Source organism: Nilaparvata lugens, chromosome 9 (genome assembly GCF_014356525.2).
Source record: "Nilaparvata lugens isolate BPH chromosome 9, ASM1435652v1, whole genome shotgun sequence".
Lineage (NCBI taxonomy): Eukaryota > Metazoa > Arthropoda > Insecta > Hemiptera > Delphacidae > Nilaparvata > Nilaparvata lugens.
This window is the reverse complement of record NC_052512.1, coordinates 36,376,811-36,399,173: the sequence shown is the minus strand read 5'-3', so window position 1 is coordinate 36,399,173 and position 22,363 is coordinate 36,376,811. Positions and strand designations below refer to the sequence as shown.

Genomic DNA, 22,363 nt, shown 5'->3' with positions numbered 1-22,363 from the left:
TGCTCTCACACCTTGATTATACTGATCTCCCTTCAATAGATTTCTAACAGTATTCTCTCCAAAAATATTCCAGATTCAACAAAGATATCTTCAATTTAACTTTCATTCAAGTACCATCCCAAGATAATCAGTCAAACTCAGCCAGATGAAAAGTATCTATTCGTAGATATAAGTTAGAGCAAAGACTTAAAGATGCATAGACTCACATGCAGCGCTAGTGTCGTACTTGGAATTGAAATCCGCCTTTGAGGGGGCAACCCATAAGATTATTACATACCAATGCCACCAATGCCTTGTGATCTATAGTATTACAAATTTAGCCGTCAGGCTCGCTTCGCTCGCCATATCCGTTTAGCCAGACGTTTAGTCTGGACCCCCGACTGGATTGTTCTAACATATGATAAAAATGCTCAAACGAAAAATGCAGGCGAGCGAAGCGAGCCTGCTGATCTCATTCCTGGACGATCCAGTCGGGGGTCCAGGGGGCGGACGGATATATGGCAAGCGAAGCGAGCCTGACGGCTAGTTCTTTATAAAGTTATTGTAGAACATACAAACAGACGTACAACGACTTTGACCTTCAGTGAGTCAAAAGTGAGAACTCGCTAACGCTCGTTCAATAACGATAATAATACTGTATTTGAACTGTATACTGATGTAGGTGTGGATGATAACGATACTAATAATTTAACTGTTCTTGTTACTTAATTCTTGTTTGTAAATTTCCAATGTATGAAACAGAATTTTCTTTTTCATGTTTTGTGAATTAATATTAATTTGGCAATAAATTTGTTTTGATATTGGTGCAGATATCGAAGAAGAAGATCTAGTACTGGACGGAAATACGGAGGACGTTCTGTTGCAAGACTACCCGGCCGACTGTTGTCCGGATGACTGCTACAGACGCTTCCCCTTCCTAGCGGGCGACGATGATGCGCCCTTCTGGCAGGGTTGGGGCAATCTGCGCCTTAAGACCTTCCAGCTCATCGAGAACAAGTACTTCGAGACTGCCGTCATCACTATGATTCTACTTAGCAGTATGGCCTTGGTTAGTAGAGTGCGGCATTGTAAGGCCCGGTTGCACAAAAGCCGGTTAAATTTGAACCGTAGATAATTTAACAATCACCAATCAGAGAAGATCTTTTTGATTAGACGCTTCTCTGATTGGTTTTCGTGAAATTAATCACGGTTAAAATTTAACCGGCTTTTGTGCAACCGGCACTAAGAGTCAGAAAATATTTATTCTATTTTCAAAATGTAAAAAAATTTAATTTTAAATGTATAATTGAAGCCCTTGTTTCATGAGTTTTGATATGATGGAGGTGATGTTGCCCACTCTAGGTACATCCAAGGTACCTTCTCTATTCATAGTGATTGCTATCACCCTTTCAAGCATTGCTAGCGTAATTCTGGCAATTTCCACCTGCATATTGTTCTTGAAATCTTGTAGGGTCTTCGGACGGTTCAAATAGATTTGATTGATTGATTATTTGCCTTTATTAGAGCAGAGTTAGGACTCCAGGTCCTCTCTGTCACACAATCCTTAAATAGACCGGGGATTCCAAGAAAAGAAACCCACAGAAAAAGATTTCGTGGGGTAAATCAGGAGATCGAGCTGGAAAATGCAAATCGCCTCTAATTGAGATAAGTCATTCTGGGAAGAATTCTTTCGAAACATCCATTTTGTAAATTATAAGAATTGAGAAATCTTAATGGATGAAAAAGTTAATGAGATGATTTTAAATTTGGAGAAAATAATCATTGATGGAAATTTGTTTCCAGGCGCTGGAGGACGTCCATTTACCTTCGAGACCCATCCTACAAGACATTTTATATTATATGGATCGAATTTTCACTGTCATATTCTTCCTAGAGATGTTAATAAAATGGTTAGCGCTGGGTTTTGCTAAATACTTCACTAACGCGTGGTGTTGGCTGGATTTCATCATTGTAATGGTGAGTGCCTGCTTCTACTCCAATATAGAATTATTTTCTCTGAGAAAAATATTTCCAAAAAACAACTGCCTCAACAGTTTACAGGTTCTCACTGGATACTATTGAGATATATGATGAATATTTATTTATCCATTTCATCTTTTGACAAAAATATGTCCCTTACTATTTCTAACACCATTATTTTGAAAAAAATAGTCCAAATTCTCAGGTTATGTCCAAATTTCTGAAAATGTCAAAGATTACTCCACTCCAAGAATTGTCAAGATAAGTTAATGATCATCAATTTTGAATGCTGGAGGTTTGATTATAAAGCCACTGAACACAAATCAATCCAATAATTTCATTCAAATATCAAAATCAATTTGAAAATCAAGACGCCAAAATGATATACATTCACTGATACAATATTGAGAGATATATGTATTGTTCATGTAAATTAAACATATAATACCTCATTTAACACATTAATTTTTAAGTATATCCTAGTGAGAAAATGAATATTGTTCAAACAATTTATCCATTTCAATACCGTAGACATTTTTGTTTTATAATCTTTATACAAGTTTTGTGGGTGGAGTTTAGGCAATAAGAGCCCCCTCTTCCACACAACCCACAATGCACCTGACGTAGCATAGCTAGAAATTCGTCTTCGGAAGGTGTTGCCATCCTATCTCCCAGTACTGATCAATCTGTCTATTTCACACCAGTGTAGCGCTGATTCAACATTGGGAGATAGGACGGCTACATCTTCCAAAGACGAATTTCTAACTACACTACGCTGAGTGTGAAAGTCCTCAAGATCTATATAATTGATGTGTTAAAAAAAATTTCATGGGTTTATGACTCCAAAATTTCAGTCGTTGCTTTATCAGAAGATCATCTCATCTTGAGAACATCTTCATTCATTCACTAATGATTAGGGTGTCACTGAAAGTGGCGATGAGTTTATTCATTCCAGATAGTACAATCATCACTCTTGAAATGGCTCAACAGACTCATGTCCAGAACTGATCGTCTTTGAATTTTAACATCATTATATCAACACTTCACATTCCAACAACATTATTACAGCCAATTTATAATAATGTGATAATTATTATAATTATACGATTATAAATTTTGAAATGGCTTAACAGGCTTATGCCTCGAACTTGCTCCTCTTTTAATTTGAACATCATTATTCCAACATTTCATATTCTAACAACATTATTATATTATATATTATAATTATGATTTATGATTGTCAATGATTTATTACAGCCAATTTATACAACATTCCAATATCTGAGTTATGAACTTTGTGTTTTTACTATGAGTTAATAAGAATTTTACAGATTTGTAGAACTGGAGTTCACCAGAAACTCCCATCATTCTTCGTTAGTCATAATTCATTATGGGGACAATATTCATTGAAAAAGTATCTCATCAAAAAGCTTCACAGGATGTGTCACCAAGATTTATTATCGGATGGGCACGTTAAACTGTCGGTTCCAGCTAAAGTATAACAATCGTAAAGCCCATTAACGGTTCAAATTATATATTCAGGCGTGCTGGGACGTTCCCGCAAGGGACTCCCCATCAACAGAAGGAATTTACTTTTTGTCAAGATTTATTGGTAAAGATTGTTGGTATCTATCCGTAACAAGGACAGTTTGCACAGTGCAACTTCAAATAGGATCTCTGCTCAAACTGGATAAAACCATCGTTGAATTTCCATTGCTTCTTGATCGCTCCACACGGTCAGTTTCGAAAAAAACTTTGGACTAAAACTCTAAGTTTGTTGTAGTTTGGATTATGATAAATGCGACCATACATTGATAAAACATGTGTCATACTTGAATCAGCTCCGGACATTATAGCATTATAGCATTGTTGAATAAGAGTTTGGTTGATTAATAGAGTAGTCAGCTGGTAGTTAGAATAGGAGAGTATTAGACTATTAGCTTGTATTTTATCATGCGACAGGACCCTGCAGCTGGTTACATTCAGTTAACGCTTTCATTGTGAGAACGGTCATAAGATCAACTCACCAGCAAAGGCATTAGAAGTTTTCAAAAATATACATATTATAGTAAGGTCCTCGTTATAGTAACACTGTTCCATTAACATTGGTGTTAATATCCTTGTATATCATTCAACACAACGTTGTCATATCGTTTTCAACAATCAAATATAATAAATTAACAGAATATATTCAATCTCCATTATGGAAATATTTTATTGAATGTTTAAAAAATATATTTTCTCAACAAATGGAATATGATTGATCATTCATTCATAACAAAAATTATCAGTTCATATTTCATCAAAAATAACTGTATCAGCTATTTTCTACAGAAAGAAGTGGAAAGGCAGAGAATCAGCAATTCTGTTCTTTTACCTTTCATCACTGTCATTATAACGTGGACCTCACTATAGTCACATTTTTATTCTTCAATGAACATTGATTGTACAATAGGTTATTGGCATAGCAACTAATCTATCAGGTTCAATCCCTCTTGAATCATGTTGGTGGATTGTAAACATATTCCAACATTGATCATTCTCAATCAAATTATTGTTTTTGCAGTAACGGAGCCTTCAGTAATTTTCTTCAGTAGCCTGTCTATTCATTTATTTTTATATTTTTTGCCTCATCTTTCAGCAGTGTTTAATGAAAAACACTACTTATTCTCTAATACTTAAATTATTCAATATTGAACTCTCATATTTATTACAATTTTGTTTCTTTTTTTCATTATTTCTGTATATCTTGTATCGTATTTGTATTTTCTGCTGACGACATGTTTAAGTGGTGAAGTGGACATTACTGTCCATACTTTGTCATGTCAAGAAGTAAAAAAGTAATTATACTTGATGGTACTTTTAATTTGCATTTATGTTTGATTAGCTTTTATCAACCATTATTTGCACATCCAATCTCGTCACATACTTGATTCTAGCTGTCACTGATAAACCTGTTAGCCGTTTGGATTGGGGCGTCTTCGTTCCCAGCATTCAGGGCAATGCGCACCCTTAGAGCCCTTCGACCTTTGAGGGCCGTCTCTCGATGGGAAGGGATGAGAGTAAGTGCAAAGGAGACAGACAACTCAAAGCAGAAGGAGCCGCGCAGAGAATGCGCGGCGCCCAAAACTTAAAACCAAAAATGACTTGTCAGCAAAATAAAGCTTACCTGGCAATGGCTTCTTTTTGGCGGCCGGTTTGCCCGACATAATTGTTGTGTGTGCGTGCTGTCTCTCTCTTTCTCTCTCACTCTGTTTTTCCCTCTCTATGTCTCTCTCTCTCTCTCTTCAACTCTTATTTCTCGGTGTGTAACAACTACCTCTTGAATTGTTTCTGGTTGTTTGGGTGCGTTGTTCAATGTAACTAATCGATGTTGTTTGTGTGTATACTACTCTATTTCTATGTCTAATAATACCTATCAAGATAGTTATAATTAGTATTATTCCAATTATTATTATCATCATCATTACCTCTACTCGAGCTATTCGTACATGTACATTTTTTATCAATTTAATGAGCTAATATCTTGAACAGTCACACACTAAAGCCTGGTTTCTCACAAATCTATAAAGCGTTGTTGTTGAAAGAAGAAGGCTATCTGAGGCATGTGACTCAAAATGTGAGGACACTATAGTGTATTCTTGTGATAAAGTGCTATCATTTTAAAACCCAACTATAGTGTCTTCGTTGCTTTGAGACAACCCTTTGGTGCATAGAAGATAACGGTAATGGTCAAGTTAGTGCTTGTTTTTACAAGATTTTAGGTATTTGAAATTTTACATTCAATTGTTCATTTAACAATGGAATCATAATATTTTTACACATGAGTGTTAACCTTGGTCAGTGAAGGTGATACACCACTAATATACTTCACTATGTAGGTAGTATACTGATAATGTATTATATTATACTAATACTGATATAGAGAAACTCCAAGAATCGTCCAGCTACTTCTAATTGGCCAAAGCACATCCATTTTATCGAGTATTTCTAGATATCATGCTTAAATTTTTGAGAGGATACCTGTAACTTGATTATGAAGTTCTCCATATTCATGAAGAACTTTGTACATGCACGAATAGCTTGACAAGTCATAAAACCATTCCTTACCTTACCCACAACTGAAACCATAATAAATATAAGGATAGAGTTAACTTCCTTCAATACTCTGTCTTTTTCATTATTAATATTGTGATGATAAATGTTATTAATTTCCTTCTTCGTTAGATCTGTCTTTTTGTAATATTATTCACTCTCTTCCAGTTGTAATAATACTCGTTACTTGCTCTACCGCTCTTTACTGTTTTTATAATCATAGAACATTTTTTTGTTAAGACTTATCAATAAATGTGCAGTTTCCAATTCATTCCCAGCCTTGGCTGTATCAGACTTGATTTTGAGATTTCAATGGTCAAATAATATCCAACATCAATGAACAGATGGTTCGGAAACCAAATAATTATAGATTTTTCACATCTTATTAGCAAAGTGATACCGCTCCCAATATGGGATCACACTGGTTGAATTTTAATCGTGATTAATTCTACGAGAACTGATTGGAGAAGCCGTATTTTCAAAGAGCCTTCTCTGATTCGTTCTCGTGAAATTAATCACTGTTAAAATTTAACCGGCTTTTGTGCAACCGGGCCTATCAATGTTAAATCTAGAATATCAATGTCAAATGAAATATCACACTATGTTGTGCATCTAATCCATATTTCTCCTCAAACTCAGTAAAATGTAAAGAAATTTGAGCATGAATTGAGAAATTATTTTGAAATCTTCAAAAGCACAAAATTCAAGTCGATATCTCACATGTTCTATGAGTGACTGCACAAAAAAGCAATATTATCACTTTTGGACTTTCAATAACACCAACTTGACATCGTTGTGCGCAACTCAAGTCTGGTACAAAAAATAAATAACTTAATTATTGTAGAACTCTTTTTTTTCTTTATAAATATTCTCTGCTTTCGATATTGGAATATCCTTCCCTTATATATCCTCTCACTAGAGCCTTGATAACTATAATTTCTTGAACCTTGATAATTAAAACCTCTATTCCTTCACAGAATCTATTAATTTCAAATACCCAAGGTTTATAGATGCAAGGTTCGACAGTGTCCATACATTGAAGTACGGTAGACAAATTTTACTGTTTTGACTCAACTAAAATCTCATCACAATCACAGCTCTAATTATATCTGCCCTCAACTGATTCTATATTGATTCATACAATAATTTCATCATAAAAATGACAGGGAGAGAAAAAATAAGGTAACCTTGTGCTATTCCTCTCCCAAATTCAGATAAGGTTACACATAGTCCGAAATAGGTTTAAGTCTTTTAGTTGTTCCTTTCACAAAATGTTCAGTCCTTAATTATTTTCACAAAGTAGATTTTTGAATTTAGATGCTTCAAAACAAAACATAGAAGAAATATTTCACTTTATTATCACTAACATAGGAAATAATCACATATTGAAGAATATATTAACTTATGTATGAATTCGAATTATTCACAGTTCATAAATTTATCAATAATTAAGTTCTCGAATTGGCTCAATTCGACAGCTGTATTTTGAGGCACTATCATGCTTCATAACTACAGAAAGGTTCACGCTTTAAAAGTCATTGGGAAGGATTCGACAGCATTGTTGCCGTGTTTCTTCTTCTACTACCTCCCAAAATACATAGCTGTGTTTCAAGTTAGCTCGGTATATCTCATCTTCCTATTAATAATATAGATTCTTGTTATTGATGATTAAATCTATTTATCTACATCAAATCTATTCCTAAAATATCAATCTTTTCGTCTACAAAATATTTTTTCATGATTTGATGTTACATTTTCACGATTCAGATAGAATTTGTTGGTAATTCATTATAATATTCCCACATAGACCAAAACCATTTGGTAACGGTGTGGAGTTGTAAAAGTGTAAGAGTCTGCTTGTTCCTATGATAGACAAGGATAGCAAACCAAAGTTAATCAGATCTGACTTGAAACGTGAGTTTCTATACATAGGCTACTGTCGGCCCACCTTGTTTTCTATAAACCTTGCTTCAAACCTCCTAAGGTGCTCCTTAGCTGTATTCCACTTCGGAAAAACCTCGTTAAGTCAAGCACCAATCAGTGAATTATTTTGAAATCTTGAACAAATTTCTACATTCACTCGTCTCTCGAAATAATATCAATTTATTCTGAATCTTTCACTGTTCTTGAGCTGGTTATGTTGAGACAGCTGACAATAATGCCTTAACATTTCAAAAACACTATTTTGGTAAATACAAACATGAACGATCCGAGTATTGCAGCTTTATGCCCGGTTGCACAAAATCTGGTTAAATTTCACGAAAACCAATCAGAGAGGGTCTTTCCGATGGGACGGCGTTTCTGATTGGTTCTTGTGTAATCAAATTCAGTCAAAATCCAACCGTCTTTTGTGCAACCGGCACTGAGCTTTTAAGATTATCAAATATTGATTTAAGAGATGTCAAGTTCTAAAAATTTCCTCAACGTCAGAAGGAATTGGAGTTTGTTATTTGACAGACTTGCAGTGATAACTTATTGACTTAACGAGAGCCTTCCACAGATAACAATAAATGTGTGTCTATTGCTCTGTTGCCTTTATCAGGGCTGAGAACTATATGTTGTTACTTGTTGCCAGTTTTAATTGTTGTTTGTTGTGTGTGGATGAGCTGTTGCCACCAAAATATGTTGTTGTGTGTGTGCGAATGGTGTTACCAAGGGCTGTGTGCTGGCACCAATCTTGTTTTGTTTCTGTTTCTTGGTCTGTGTGCTAGCACTCAACTACCAACATGTGCTAGATTCTCTGGCTGTGTGCTAGCATCCATTTCGCTATGTGTGTTACATAATCTGATGCAATCCGGGGTTGTGTGCTAGCACCCATTTATTTATAAGTGTTTTAATTTGCTGCGGCTGTGTGCTGGCACCCATCTCTCTATGTGTGTTTTATATCGTGTGACAGGTCTCGCTTATAAACTTTGTGGCCTCTCTATGCGGTGCGGGAGGTATTCAAGCGTTTAAAACTATGCGAACGTTGCGAGCCCTAAGACCGCTAAGGGCTATGTCTAGAATGCAGGGCATGAGGGTATGTGTAGAAACTAAAAAAAAACTCTAAAAACTATAAATTTAGATCGCATCATTCATAGACTCGTCTAAAACTATTCAAACAGGTAGTCTAGATTCTAAATATAGTACAGAGTGGCTTGTTGATCTCTGAAAATACTCATAGGCATTGTTGCACTTCTACCCAATAAGGCCCGGATGCACAAAAGCCGGTTAAATTTTAATCGTGATTAATTCCACGAGCACCCACAGAGAAGGCGTTTTTGAAAAGACGGCTTCTCTGATCGGTCCTCGTGGAATTAATCACGATTAGAATTTAACCGGCTTTTGTGCAACCGACACTCTGGAAACTACCTATGAACATGAGAAAGGATGTGATTCATAGGTTCTGGGAAAAGCTCTGGAAAAGGTACCTGGAATTGCGTACGGACTTATGCGCCACGTACACGCGCATTCCGCTTTTCACCAGCTGATGCTATTTTTATCATATCTGTATTTTCACAGAGACTGTAAAGCCTCGCACACACACACATCGATTATTGTTCGTAAGATATTCTGCCGTCCTTATGAATTCTATCAGATTAAACGGAACATGACAAACATCATCTGTTTAATCTAATGGAATTTATAAGGACGGAAAAATACCGTACGAACGAAAATCGATGTGTGTGTGCGAGTATTCAAATATAGATATGAAAACCATGAAGTCAGGTGATGGAAAGTGAAATGTTTGTGTTCGTAGCGAATATTCACTCACATTTAGAGGTGAGTGAATATACAAATATGTAACATTGATCAAGACTAAATGTAACATTAAATGTTACATTGATTAAATAATGTAACATTACCAGATTACCTTAATTCATTAGGTGAACTTTTTCAGTTTCTTGACATAAGATTGATAATAATCACAAAGTGAGCAAATACTTTCTGGGATCCATCAGGATCTTTTTGGGATCTATACTTTTCAGGATCCAGTCTTGATTAAATAGACTTGATACAGTTTCGAAATACAGTTTACAAATTTTACATTCAATGATATTATTGTGTCGTTCATTAATATTCTGTCTATTCTTTGAATTATTCATTTAGAAAGATTTTCTACAAATTGAAAATATAAATCAATGGTAGAGTTGATTGATTGGTTTGAATTCGGACTTCAAAATGAATTGACGTACAAAATAAGATACCAAAAATGTAATAAAAATTCAGTGCCGGGTGCACAAAAGGTTAAAATTCAACTGGCTTTTGTGCAACCGAGCCTCAAGTTGTAAGATTGTAGCTGATGTTCTCAATTGAGTGGACAGCCAAATTTACATGTAACTTTACAGTAAAAAGCTTTTCCAGAACTATGTTTATGAAGCCTTTTCCATTATTGTACAACAATGTCTTAGAGTCTTCTCAAAGATTCATTTGACTCTCTGTATAAACTTATATTTTAAAAATAGAAGCATCCATTTAAACCATTTTTCAGATCAGTCATTTATCAGGCTTTTATCCTCACATAAAATCACCGCCTTTATAGCTGGATCATCACTCATAGTTTAGGCTAGTCGGACTAGATAATATAACTAAAATACTACTTGTTCTATTTTAGAATTTTGAATCAAGGCATCAATTTTCCATTATTTAAATCTTAAGATTTTGACCTCCAACACTAATATGCATGTGTTCAGCCGCTATAAAGTACTAGTTATCGCAATAATTAGTACCTATTAGTAATTACCGTACGCAGTAATTTACCACTTGCGCTTAATATTATGTATAAAAAAACATCATATAGAACTAAGCAAACTACAAATTTTGATAAGATACCAATAGTTGAAGAAAGGATGAAAACCATGAAAGAAATTACATACAGTAATAAATGTAGGCGTATATCACATATTTGATTAAGATGATAGGATGAAAAAAACCTCAGTTTATTTTCCCCAGAATCTGATCTACTTCTTCTATCAAATGAAATAACATTAATAAACATAATTGCATTTTCAAGTATCAATAAATATAATAAGAAACGTCATTATTAATATCTCTCGGTTACATTCGAGGAATAACAACATTCTAAGTAAAATTCGAATTATTTCTTTGCAGTTATGAGTATCACAATTCTTTGGGGTACATTCTGCATAGAAATTTGTAATGATATCTCCCAAATAATAATCTCATCTTAATTATAATCTTCCCCACCCGAAGTCTACGAATCAGCTCAAACTAAGTGTGGAAGCGGTTTTTCTCGCAGGCAGATTATATCAATTACTGCAAAGATAAGTTGAGCGCCGTTATCTCGCCCCTTTCGTCTTGTTGAGATCAGCTCCACTAATTGTCCTATAAAAAACCCTATACAATTATAAATATTTTTATTAAGTAAAAAAAATAATAAATTAAACCAAATATTTATAGATTTCATCAAAAACATTAATATATCTTAAATTCAACAATCAAATAAGTTTTGATCCCAAAAAAATAGATAAAATACTCATGAGCTACAAATGACTCCCGGTGGTCCGGACCTCGTCCTTCCCATTACACATGCATAAGCCTTGAGCTTATGTGGGCATCATCTTCAACGGAGAAAATCTCTTCGATTAGACTTGGATTCACCCTGAAGTCATAGCTGAAGCACACAAAGTACTAAAGTACACAATTAAGTCACAGCTCAAGCAGCTAAATATCGCAAATTAAACACCGCTTTTGTAGTCGTATCACTGTAGAATGTAATGTAAATAGATCAGTTTTATTCACTATCCGTTATTATGAGTGGGCTTCTTTGTGCGCATGTTGTATCTGTAGATCATGTAAACTACTTCACTTTTTGCATGTATATACAGTATCATTATTAATTGTTAGCAGTCAACTACTTAAGAATGAATAAAACTTGCTTAGAAAGCAGCTTTGTTGCTGGCTGTATTATTATTATTATTGTTCCTTCTCGTACAATTTATAGAAAGATTCCAAAAGCTCAGTACAGACATCTGAACCACGAAAACGAGAATTTCGCTTTTCATCAGCTGATGTAGGTACAGATTAATATACCCCTATTTGTACAGAAACAGTGAGATACAGTTTCAATAAGCATATGTTTTAATAAGTTTTTCGATGTGTTTCAATAAGCATCACATGATGAAAAGCGAAATGCGCGTGTTCGTGGCGCAGAGGTCTGTACGCACCTCAATAAAATGCATAATAATTTTTCATCAACGTCCATGTTCATGGTTTAGGCTGGATAAATTTGTCTGTTTGTCATTAAAGTAGTTCATAATATTCATGGTTTGTATGATTCAGAGAAACTCTCCATCTTTTTAATGTATAGTCGTTTCAAAAAACTACCAATCACTCGCATGATGCATTCTAGTAATCATTTGAGACTTCAGTAGTCATGAAATATGTAGAAAAATTGGTTGAATAATTAGACGATGACGGTGTATAGATATATATTCATCAAATGGTAATAATTTGATAATTTTTATTCGTGACTCAGTAAGTTATTAAGTAATATAAAATCTTGAACTATAGTCTCAGAATAAACAATCTATAGAAGTTTTCTGTGCTACAGTCTTTATATAATAAGTTGAGACTTGAAGGAAATATCTGTGTTGCCAGATTGTGCGAAATTTCAATATTTTACTGCAAGCACATATGACTGGATGTATTTAAACTGACAACAACTCTGCGTCTTATAGGCCTAGTGTTGTGGAATTGAACACATCCACAATAATTGAATACTAGTTATGAGGGCTTGCATGAAGAAATGAAAAAATCTGCAGAATTTGGCATCATGGATTTGGCCAAGTCTCAACTCATTTCATACAGACTATAGTTTGTTGGCCAAGAAACTTTACAAAATTTACATTCACAAACTTTACAATATCACATTCACAAAACATTAAGAGTGACGTATCCCAGAATTCATTTCTCTTTTTTCACGAAAACATGAAAATGAGTTTATACTCAATGAACATGAGTTAATGATTAAATTGTGATGATAAATTTGGGAACAATATAAGAGGAATTCAGAGTTTAATTAAAACGAAAAAAAATAATGGGTATCATCGAATCAATAGAAGAATAAAGAATCAATAATGAAGAATAAGGAATAAAGAATAAATGATATGAACTCAGTGTCAAGTAGCCTATAACAGTGAATGAATTACAAACAACTTAGAAAAGCTATTTCTATGGTGAAGCTCACGTTTTAATGGCAGTGGAAAAATATAGAAGTACAGCGTTGCCGATTTTCTTTCTTTCCACTGCCTTCGATGGAGGGTGGCTGATACCGTTATATCTGATGTAATAATTATATTAACTGTTCATAATTATTCTTGAAAATAAACAATAATTATATTTCAATAGTCAAGAAAATATATGTTTTCAATAATCAAATAATGAATTTTCATGATTGAGATTGAATATTTTTAATCAATAATGTTTATAACAACGATCTGGCAACGTTGCTAAGCTGAAAATAATAGCGCTATCCGCTTTGTCGAATGATAAACAAGGATAGCAGCACCAATGTTAATGAAATACTGCCATTATAACGTGGACCTCACTCATTTATTTCTGTAATACTTGTTGAATTAAATACTAGTAGAATAGTCTAGTAAAAAGGGAAGATGGCATAAACATTAAAACATACCATCTTATGTTGTCTTTAAATTATTGTTTCGTTTCCACATTCTCTAATGCAAATTTTGTTGACAATCAATTCGCAGGTTGTTGTAAACGCTTTAGTCCAAGCTATTCCCAGTATCTTCAATGTGTTACTCGTCTGTCTGATATTTTGGCTCATATTTGCCATTATGGGCGTACAATTATTTGCTGGCAAATATTTCAAGGTAAGTTCAGCCATTTATCGATTCTATTTTTACAAGTAAGCACACGAATATTTACAAAAAAGCTTTCCCAAATTTAGATAACATTGCAATGTCCGAGGTAGGGTTATGTCTGTTAGAGGGTTACACTTTCACAAAATTGTGAGCCCGAAAAAAATGTATAGAGAATTGCATTTTCGAATCTAGATGTTCCGAATAACTAAATAGAAAAGAGTTAATTCGAGTGTTGACGTTTAGTTTCCAAAGGATAATCAACCCTGAATATAGTTCGTGATCTTCCACTCCACAGGTCCAGGCCTGATCTGTGATACATCTATGATTATTGAATGATTTCTACTTAAAAAATCCATCGAAATTTTCAAAGTATAATAAACTGATGGGAATGTGAGACTTGGATCATTGTTTTATTATTATTATTATTTTATTGTAATATCAGTTCTCGGTCCACTCCGGTTGACTTAATAATAATTTACAGATAGAAATTATTGCGATATGATTATTACCGGTATTATTAAACAAAAATCCAAATTAAATGTTGTAATTTTCACCCCAAAGACTTTTGCTACTGCAAATATTGACAACAGGGTAAACAGCTAGATGAATTAGCTCGATGAGCGCTACTATTCAAAAATCATTTGTCAGCCCGGGATATTTATCTAACTGTTTACCCTTTGTCAATGTTTGCAGTAGCAGACTAAGATGCAGTAGCATCTTCGGGGTGAATTACAGCATTTAATTTGGATTTTCGTTGAATAATAATAATTAATTCATTAGTATTCGAATATTAGCATTCCAATATCTCAGTAATTTCCATCTGTTATTGGGATATTGCACTCATTCAAATGCTAATGAATCGATTATTATTAAACGAAAATCTAAATTTAATGCTGTAAATCACACCGAAGACTTCTGCTACTGCAAATATTTGGATTATTTGCAAATAATTTGGATTTTTGTTTAATAATAATTGATGATAATTTATTTATTCATTAAACATTGATAACAATACGTAATCATAAAATGATTGGGAATGAGAAAAAAGGCTGATTATTACCCTGACTATTCTAATCATGAATAATTGAGCAAGTGTTAGCGAGATTCCACTTTCGACTTACTCGAGGTCAAAGTCATTGTCCGTCTGTTTGTATGTTCTACAGTAACATTAGAAATAATTGATCAGCTTCAATTTTTGAACACTTATTCTTCAAACCTTTTCACAGGTCAAGTTCGTTGGTCAACAAAATTGTCTGGAACCTACTGTCAAATCATACTAGTAAAAGAAATATTTAGCTCTTTTCATAATAATTCTCACCAACTCTGTACAATTACAAGTTGCGGATTTTAGAGATCAATACAACAGCTCATGAGCTAGTTCTTCAACCCAGGGGGGTCAATAGTATTGTGATTGTGAAGTAGTCTCGAAAAGGCCTTATAACTGATTATGAGGGCCATATTAATAGACTATCCAAGTTGACCGAACGAGTGAGGTCTATGTTTTAACTCGGATTTTCTTTTGTCTGTCTGTATGTAACGCATTTACGGCCAAACGCGTTGACAGAATTCTATGAGATTTGGCAGGAATATTACTTTTTCAACTGCGCGCCGATGTATACACAAGGTTTTTTCAAATTCTGCATTTTTAAGGATAATATGAGAGGAAAAGGAATTCCTCCATACTCCCATATCACTATATACAGGGTGATTCATAATTATGGTAAAATAATTCGATACGTAAAAATAAGGAAAAAAACTTATAAACATATCCATAAATGCTTCATTAGCGAGCTATACAGAGTGAAAGATTTCGCACGGAATTCAGTTCCTCTGGTGAAATACACCGATGCTAAATTGTTTGGGGACTGGTTTTTGAAAAACCTATGCTGGATTCATATGGAAAAATATCTGAAAAATTTAATAAAACTAGTCTGGAAGCTGTGTGTGAGTAGTTTTTGAGAAAAAAGTTGAAACATACAAAAAATCCAAGTAGAAAAACACAGACTTCTACGTTTGATGCCCAATAAATTTCTTTAATGACCAGTAAACAAATAATTTTTTGCATTAAAAATTGCAGAGAATTTAATTCTGAAAAGAATCATGTAAGCTGTGTAAACTAAATTTGAATAAAAGTTGTATGAAATGTATTCTTATGTAGTACATACACAACAAAAATTTGCTGTTTTATGAGGAGAGAAGTACTTAATAACTCATAGGTTGTAGCTGATTGCAAATAAAACATGGATTTTAATAACAGCTGTTCCAAAACAGCTGATTCATTTTGTTTTAAATAAGAAAATATTTGCAAGAAATTATCAGCTGAAAATTATTTTCAGAAATATTTTAGCTCACTGTTTAACAAAACAACAAACTGTAAGTTAGGCCTACTGTAACCGCGCTGTGTTTTTGTTTAATCTATTAACCAGTTATTTGAAACCATTTCACTTTGATTTTGAGTTAAGTGTCAACTTTTAAAAAAATGGCATGTAATTTTAGACATTATTCATACTCCGAATTAGCTGACATGCATTTAATGAATGGAATGGGACACTACTGTAATAGTACTGAAGCAAGACGTTTGTATCAAGAGAACTTTCCTAACAGAGTATGTCCAAGTTCAAGGTTTTTTGCCACTATTCATCAACGTCTGTCTGAAACAGGTTCTTTGATATCCAAAGAGCACATTTATGCAGGCAGACCCCGATCCTACTATGACTGTTGAGTTAGAAGAACAAGTTCTTAATGAAATTTATGAACATCCAGAGAAGAGAACAAGAGAATTGTCAGTGCAGTTTAATGTCAATCAATCTATTATTTGGAGGATACTAAAAGAGCAACAATTACATCCGTACTATCTCCAGAAAGTTCATACTCTATTGCCAAGAGACTGTATTCCCTATGCTGGTATTTGCCGATGGTTTTTAGTAAAACTTGTTAACCCAAACTTTTCAACAACCATTTTATTTACCGACGAGGCACACTTGACAAGAACAGCTATCGTTAACGTCCACAACCTACATATTCGGGCAGATGAGAATCCTCATGCCATCAATCCTAATCGTCCACAACATCAGTTTTCAGTAAACATTTGGGCAGGAATCATAGGAGATCATCTACTTCTGTTCGAGCTTCCTCCCAGGCTTAATGGCATAATCTACTTAAACTTTTTGAGAGAGGAGCTATTTATCTTACTTGAAGATGTACCTCTTCAGTTGCGCCAGAACATTTGGTTCATGCATGATGGAGCTCCAGCACACTCCAGTGTTGCTGAATCACCTGAATCACAGCTTTCCAAATCAATGGATAGGCCGAGGTGGGCCAGTACCATGGCCAGCTAGGTCACCAGACTTAAATCCTTTGGATTTTTATCTTTGGGGACACTTGAAAACCTTAGTATACAATACTCCGATTGATACCATTGAAGAGCTCCAATTAAGGATTTTGAACGGAATAGAAATGATAAAGCAGACTCATGGAATATTTGGACGGGTCCGACAATGGATGAGAAGACGTCTGAACATATGCATTCAGAACAACGGTGGTCACTTTGAACATCATCTTTAGTCTTTTGGTATAAGTTTAATGTCATTTAGATAATATGTTACTTTCATATAAAATAAGACTTTTCATAAAAAACCGAATATTTTATTTGCAATAAGCCACAACTTATGAGTTATTAGTTCTCTCCTCATAAAACAGCAAATTTTTGTGGTGTAATGTACTACATAAGAATACATTTTATTCAACTTTTATTTAAATTTAGTTTACACAGCTTACATTATTCTTTTCAGAATTAAATTCTCTACAATTTTTATTGCGAAAGATTATTTGTTTACTGCTCATTAAAGAAAGTTATTGGTCATCAAACGTAGAAGTCTGTGTTTTTCTACTTGGATTTTTTGCATATTTCAACTTCTTTTTTTAAAAAAACTACTCACACTACAGCTTCCAGACTGGTTTAATTCAATTTTTACTTTCCTTGCCCTATTACCATAGGTAAGGAAAGTATTGCTTTCTGAGAAAAATAAGGTACCCCAATTTCCAAGTTTCTATACGTTTCAAGGTCCCCTGAGTCCAAAAAAGTGGTTTTTGGGTATTGGTGTGTGTGTGTGTGTGTGTGTGTGTGTATGAGTGTATGTGCGTCTGTGTACACGATATCTTATCTCCCAATTAACGGAATGACTTGAAATTTGGAACTTAAGGTCCTTACAGTATAAGGATCCGACACGAACAATTTCGATCGAATGCAATTCAAGATGGCGGCGAAAATGTTGTCAAAAACAGGGTTTTTCAACGATTTTGATCAAATTTATACCTAAAAAAGTCATTGATAAGCTCTATCAACTGCCACCAGTCCCATATCTGTAAAAATTCCAAGAGCTCCGCCCCATCTATGCAAAGATTGATTTTAGATTCCCAATTATCAGGCTTCAGATGCAATTTAAACAAAAACTTTCAAGTGGAAAAGATTGAGCATAAAAATCTCTACAATTAATGTTCAGTAACATTTTCACCTTAAATTGAAAATGAGCTCGAAATTCGAGAAAATGTTATTATTTCAATTGCAAACTGTTGAAAACTGTTAATTCTTTTAAATCATTCACTATGAAGAGATAGCAGACTTCGTGTGTCTGCAGCGTTATTGTCCTGTCACCAGCTGGCTTAGATCTTTGAATAGTAGACTTGAGATGCGCGGGAACACTAGCGTCAGTTGATAAATTTTCATAACGGCAAGGAAAGTTGTGTGAGTGCGCCACACCAGATTTTTCAGATATTTTTCCATATGAATCCAGCATAAGTTTTTCAAAAACTAGTCCCCAAGCAATTCAGCATCGGTGTATTTCACCAGAGGAACTGAATTCCGGACGAAAACTTTCACTCTGTATAGCTCGCTAATGAAGCGTTTATGGATATATGTTTATAAGTTTTTTTTCCTTATTTTTACCTCTTCTATCACGTATTAAATTATTTTACCATAATTAAGAATCATCCTGTATATCATCTACTCTAAAGATAGGATTAGACTATAGAATATTATTCATAATCAATCAGCTGACAAGTGGATTATACAGATGTCTGGAAAAGCCGTGTCTATTTCTATAAGGTCTATGGTTTCAATATTTTGTTTTGCAGTCATTGTATTATTATGCGTGTTTATCAGTATCAATATCATCACATTTGAAAAAACAATTTTAATAGGTGATTAAAAATAATTAAATGAACTAAATAATGCTGAAGAAATTATAACATTTTGATTGAAAAAAAATCAGATGGAAAGATTATCACGGAACTGGATGAATTATCATATGGAATACAAATTCAAACGTGAACTGAGTGAATATGGGCTACATCCTATTATATTAGGCGAGCAAATTCTGTATAAGATAAGATTCTTTATTTCGCATCCAATTTACAACAACAGAACAGCGCACAAAACTAAAAGAAAAGATAGAAAATAAGAATAATAAGCTATAATATTTTTATATTCAGTATTTATATCTGGTTATTTATGTTCAACGGATCTCGAAAACGACTCTAACGATTTTCACGAAATTTGGAACATAGTAGCTGGGTTTATGATATAAAAATTCGATTACACTAGGTTTCATCCTTGGGAAAACTCGCTGAACGACATCAAAAGGATATTCATACTTGGCTGAAACAGCTGAGACTTTCGTCGTCTGTGGATAGTAAAAAAGTGAGTGAGCGAGTATGTGAAAAATCAGAATAGCGCATCCCCGAAATTCATAAGATGGCATATAGCCAGCTGTGAAATATAAACACGATCATTTTAGAGAATTGTGTTCTGTTTATCAATAAATGAAAATAACGAGCGAAGCTCGGTGCCCCGATATTGACAAACAGCTGTGAAATATAAATACGATCATTTTAGAGAATTGTGTTCTGTTTATCAATAAATGAAAATAACGAGCGAAGCTCGTGCCCCGATATTGAATGTTAATCAAACACTGTCATTGAAGCATGGAGTTCACTTTAACCCGGTTTGTTTGTTTGCAGTGCGTCGATACAAATGGCACCACCCTGAGCCACGAGATCATCCCAGACCGCAATGTTTGTATAGCCGAAAACTACACGTGGGAAAATTCTCCTATGAACTTTGACCACGTGGGCAAGGCCTATCTCTGCTTGTTTCAAGTTGCAACATTCAAGGGCTGGATCCAAATAATGAACGATGCAATTGACTCAAGGGAGGTTGGTATCTCTACTGTAGTAAACAAATTACCTATTGACAAACACATTGCAAATCACAAACCAGCACTAATGCAGTGCAGCGATTCCAATCAAATTTATCTTTTTCATTCTCTTTTTTTGTTTTGAATGAAATTGTGATAAATATCTGAGAATACTTCTTCCTCTTTTTATTGTACTGTCATCATCATTATCAACTTCTTCTTGTTCTTCTTCTTCTTCCTCTTCTTTATCTTCTTCTTCTTCTTCTCCTTTCTTCTCTTCTCATTGTGCTGTATTCTCCTTATTCAGATCCATATATGGGAGTTGAAAAATGATATGAAAAAATTGCAATCGTCTAGGAAAATTCTATTGGATAAGAATAATTATCTTCCGAACATAATTTAATTACCTTCTCCTTGAAACATCAATATTGAGTGGGCTTGATCAAGCCAACTTAGCCTATTTTTATTGAGTGTTAATCTAATCTTGAGTATTCATATTGAGTGTTAGAAAAATGAAATTAATCACTAATTCAAATCATATACTCTGCATTGATTGATTCAAGTGAGGTTGGTATTCTTTGTTTGTTGTTGTGGAGTTGAGTTATTGGGTATTGCTGTACTGTTGAACATTCTATTAAAAAACAATTAGGGTATGATCACATTAGATGCACGTAAGTGCAAATGCACGCGGGACCATGCAAGACCAAGCGAACAGATAAGAAACAAAATCTGGAAATGGCCAAGGAAACACCCACACCATACAGAAACGAAATAGTTATTTGTGCAACTAGTGCGCAAAGTGACAGTTTGCTGCACCGAAAGAAACGTTTACGCCCGAGCCGTAGGCGAGGGCGGAATGGTTTCTTGAGTGCAGCAGAGGAACTTTGCGCACGCATTTCACTTTAAGTTTTTCCTACAGTTACCATTGAATATGAAAAGTGGGTAATTATGGGTAAAATTGCCTGAAATGCATCAAATGTTTTTCTGTGTAATTTTATTATTGATGAAAAACCTTAATTTATTGTCAAATTGAATAAAAATGTTGTCCTTGGTTATAATATATAATAGTAATAATTAGCGCGTTGTGCTTGGTTGCACCTCTGCTCACTATAGCAGCCACAGCAGTCACTGTTACCAACTTCATTTTGATTTTGCTGCACTGTTGCTCCATATAACCTACTAAGTATTTTGCGTTGCCATGTTGCAAATCTGGAGTGCAGAAAAATTTTTCCCGCACTAGAGCGGAAAAGTGATTCTTTGCGTTCTGTAATCAGTGCAGCAATGGCCACTTTTCAAGGTAACTGTGGGAAAACTATATTTCGTTCGCGTTCACTTCTTGCTGGTGGCGTTCAGTGTGAGCAGCTACAGGCAAGTCACAACGTGTTTCCATGGCACTTTCCGGATTTTGTCTTTCATTTGCACACATGTCCATGCATGGTCTAGCGTGCACTTGCACATACGCGCATTCAATGATATCATATCCCAATTTAAGACACAGAGACCCTTAATAATAACTGTCACCTTTGCAACTGTGACTGTGGAAAATAACTAAGGGATAAGTAAAAGTGTTACTTCAATGCGCACTATTTTGTTGATGGGTCTAGTGAATATTATTGTTTAATATTTAATTGGAGGAGTTTATTCAGGATATCAATGGAAATATGAAACATAACCATGTTTTTTATACATGTATGACAAAAATGTATTCCTATTATTCTATTTTGTAAGTTTAATTTAGTGATTTCTTCTTTTTCAGTTGAACAAACAACCAATCAGGGAGACGAATATCTACATGTACTTATATTTTGTATTTTTTATTATATTCGGCTCATTCTTCACCCTCAACCTATTTATAGGAGTAATCATCGATAATTTCAACGAGCAAAAGAAGAAGATGAGTATATTTTACAAATTATTAATTCTATAGTGAGGTCCACGTTAAAATGACAGTATTACATTAACATTAGTGTTGCTATTTTTATCTATCATTCGACAAAGCAGATAGCGCTATCCTTTCCAAGCTCTGCAACCTTGCCAGATCGTTTTTCAACAATTTAGGAATATAATTAGCGATATCCTTTTCCAACTCTGCAACATTGGCTGATCGAAATTCAACAATGTAATAATATAATTAATTAATTGAAAGAATAAGACTTTGATATTGTCAATATCAAAGTCTTATTCTTTCAATTATGGAAAAATATCACAACATCTCATACCATACAATCAAATCAATAATTAATTAATTAAATACTAATCCTCAATTATGAAAAAATGTATTATCAAATC

At 34.1% G+C, this 22,363-nt stretch overlaps 1 protein-coding gene across 2 annotated transcripts in view; it reads left to right on the top strand.

The window, feature by feature from the left end:
- Window positions 1-22,363, top strand: part of LOC111053236 (sodium channel protein para) — a 265,185-nt gene that overhangs the window by 216,636 nt on the left and 26,186 nt on the right. The window contains exons 33-37 of one of the 2 annotated variants that reach the window (XM_039435819.1): window positions 4,899-5,021; window positions 8,951-9,073; window positions 13,767-13,889; window positions 19,899-20,093; window positions 21,831-21,968. In XM_039435819.1, the coding sequence (XP_039291753.1) occupies window positions 4,899-5,021; window positions 8,951-9,073; window positions 13,767-13,889; window positions 19,899-20,093; window positions 21,831-21,968 (702 nt within the window). The remainder of the gene's footprint in view (window positions 1-4,898; window positions 5,022-8,950; window positions 9,074-13,766; window positions 13,890-19,898; window positions 20,094-21,830; window positions 21,969-22,363) is intronic. The other variant, XM_039435820.1, reaches the window with a different exon arrangement.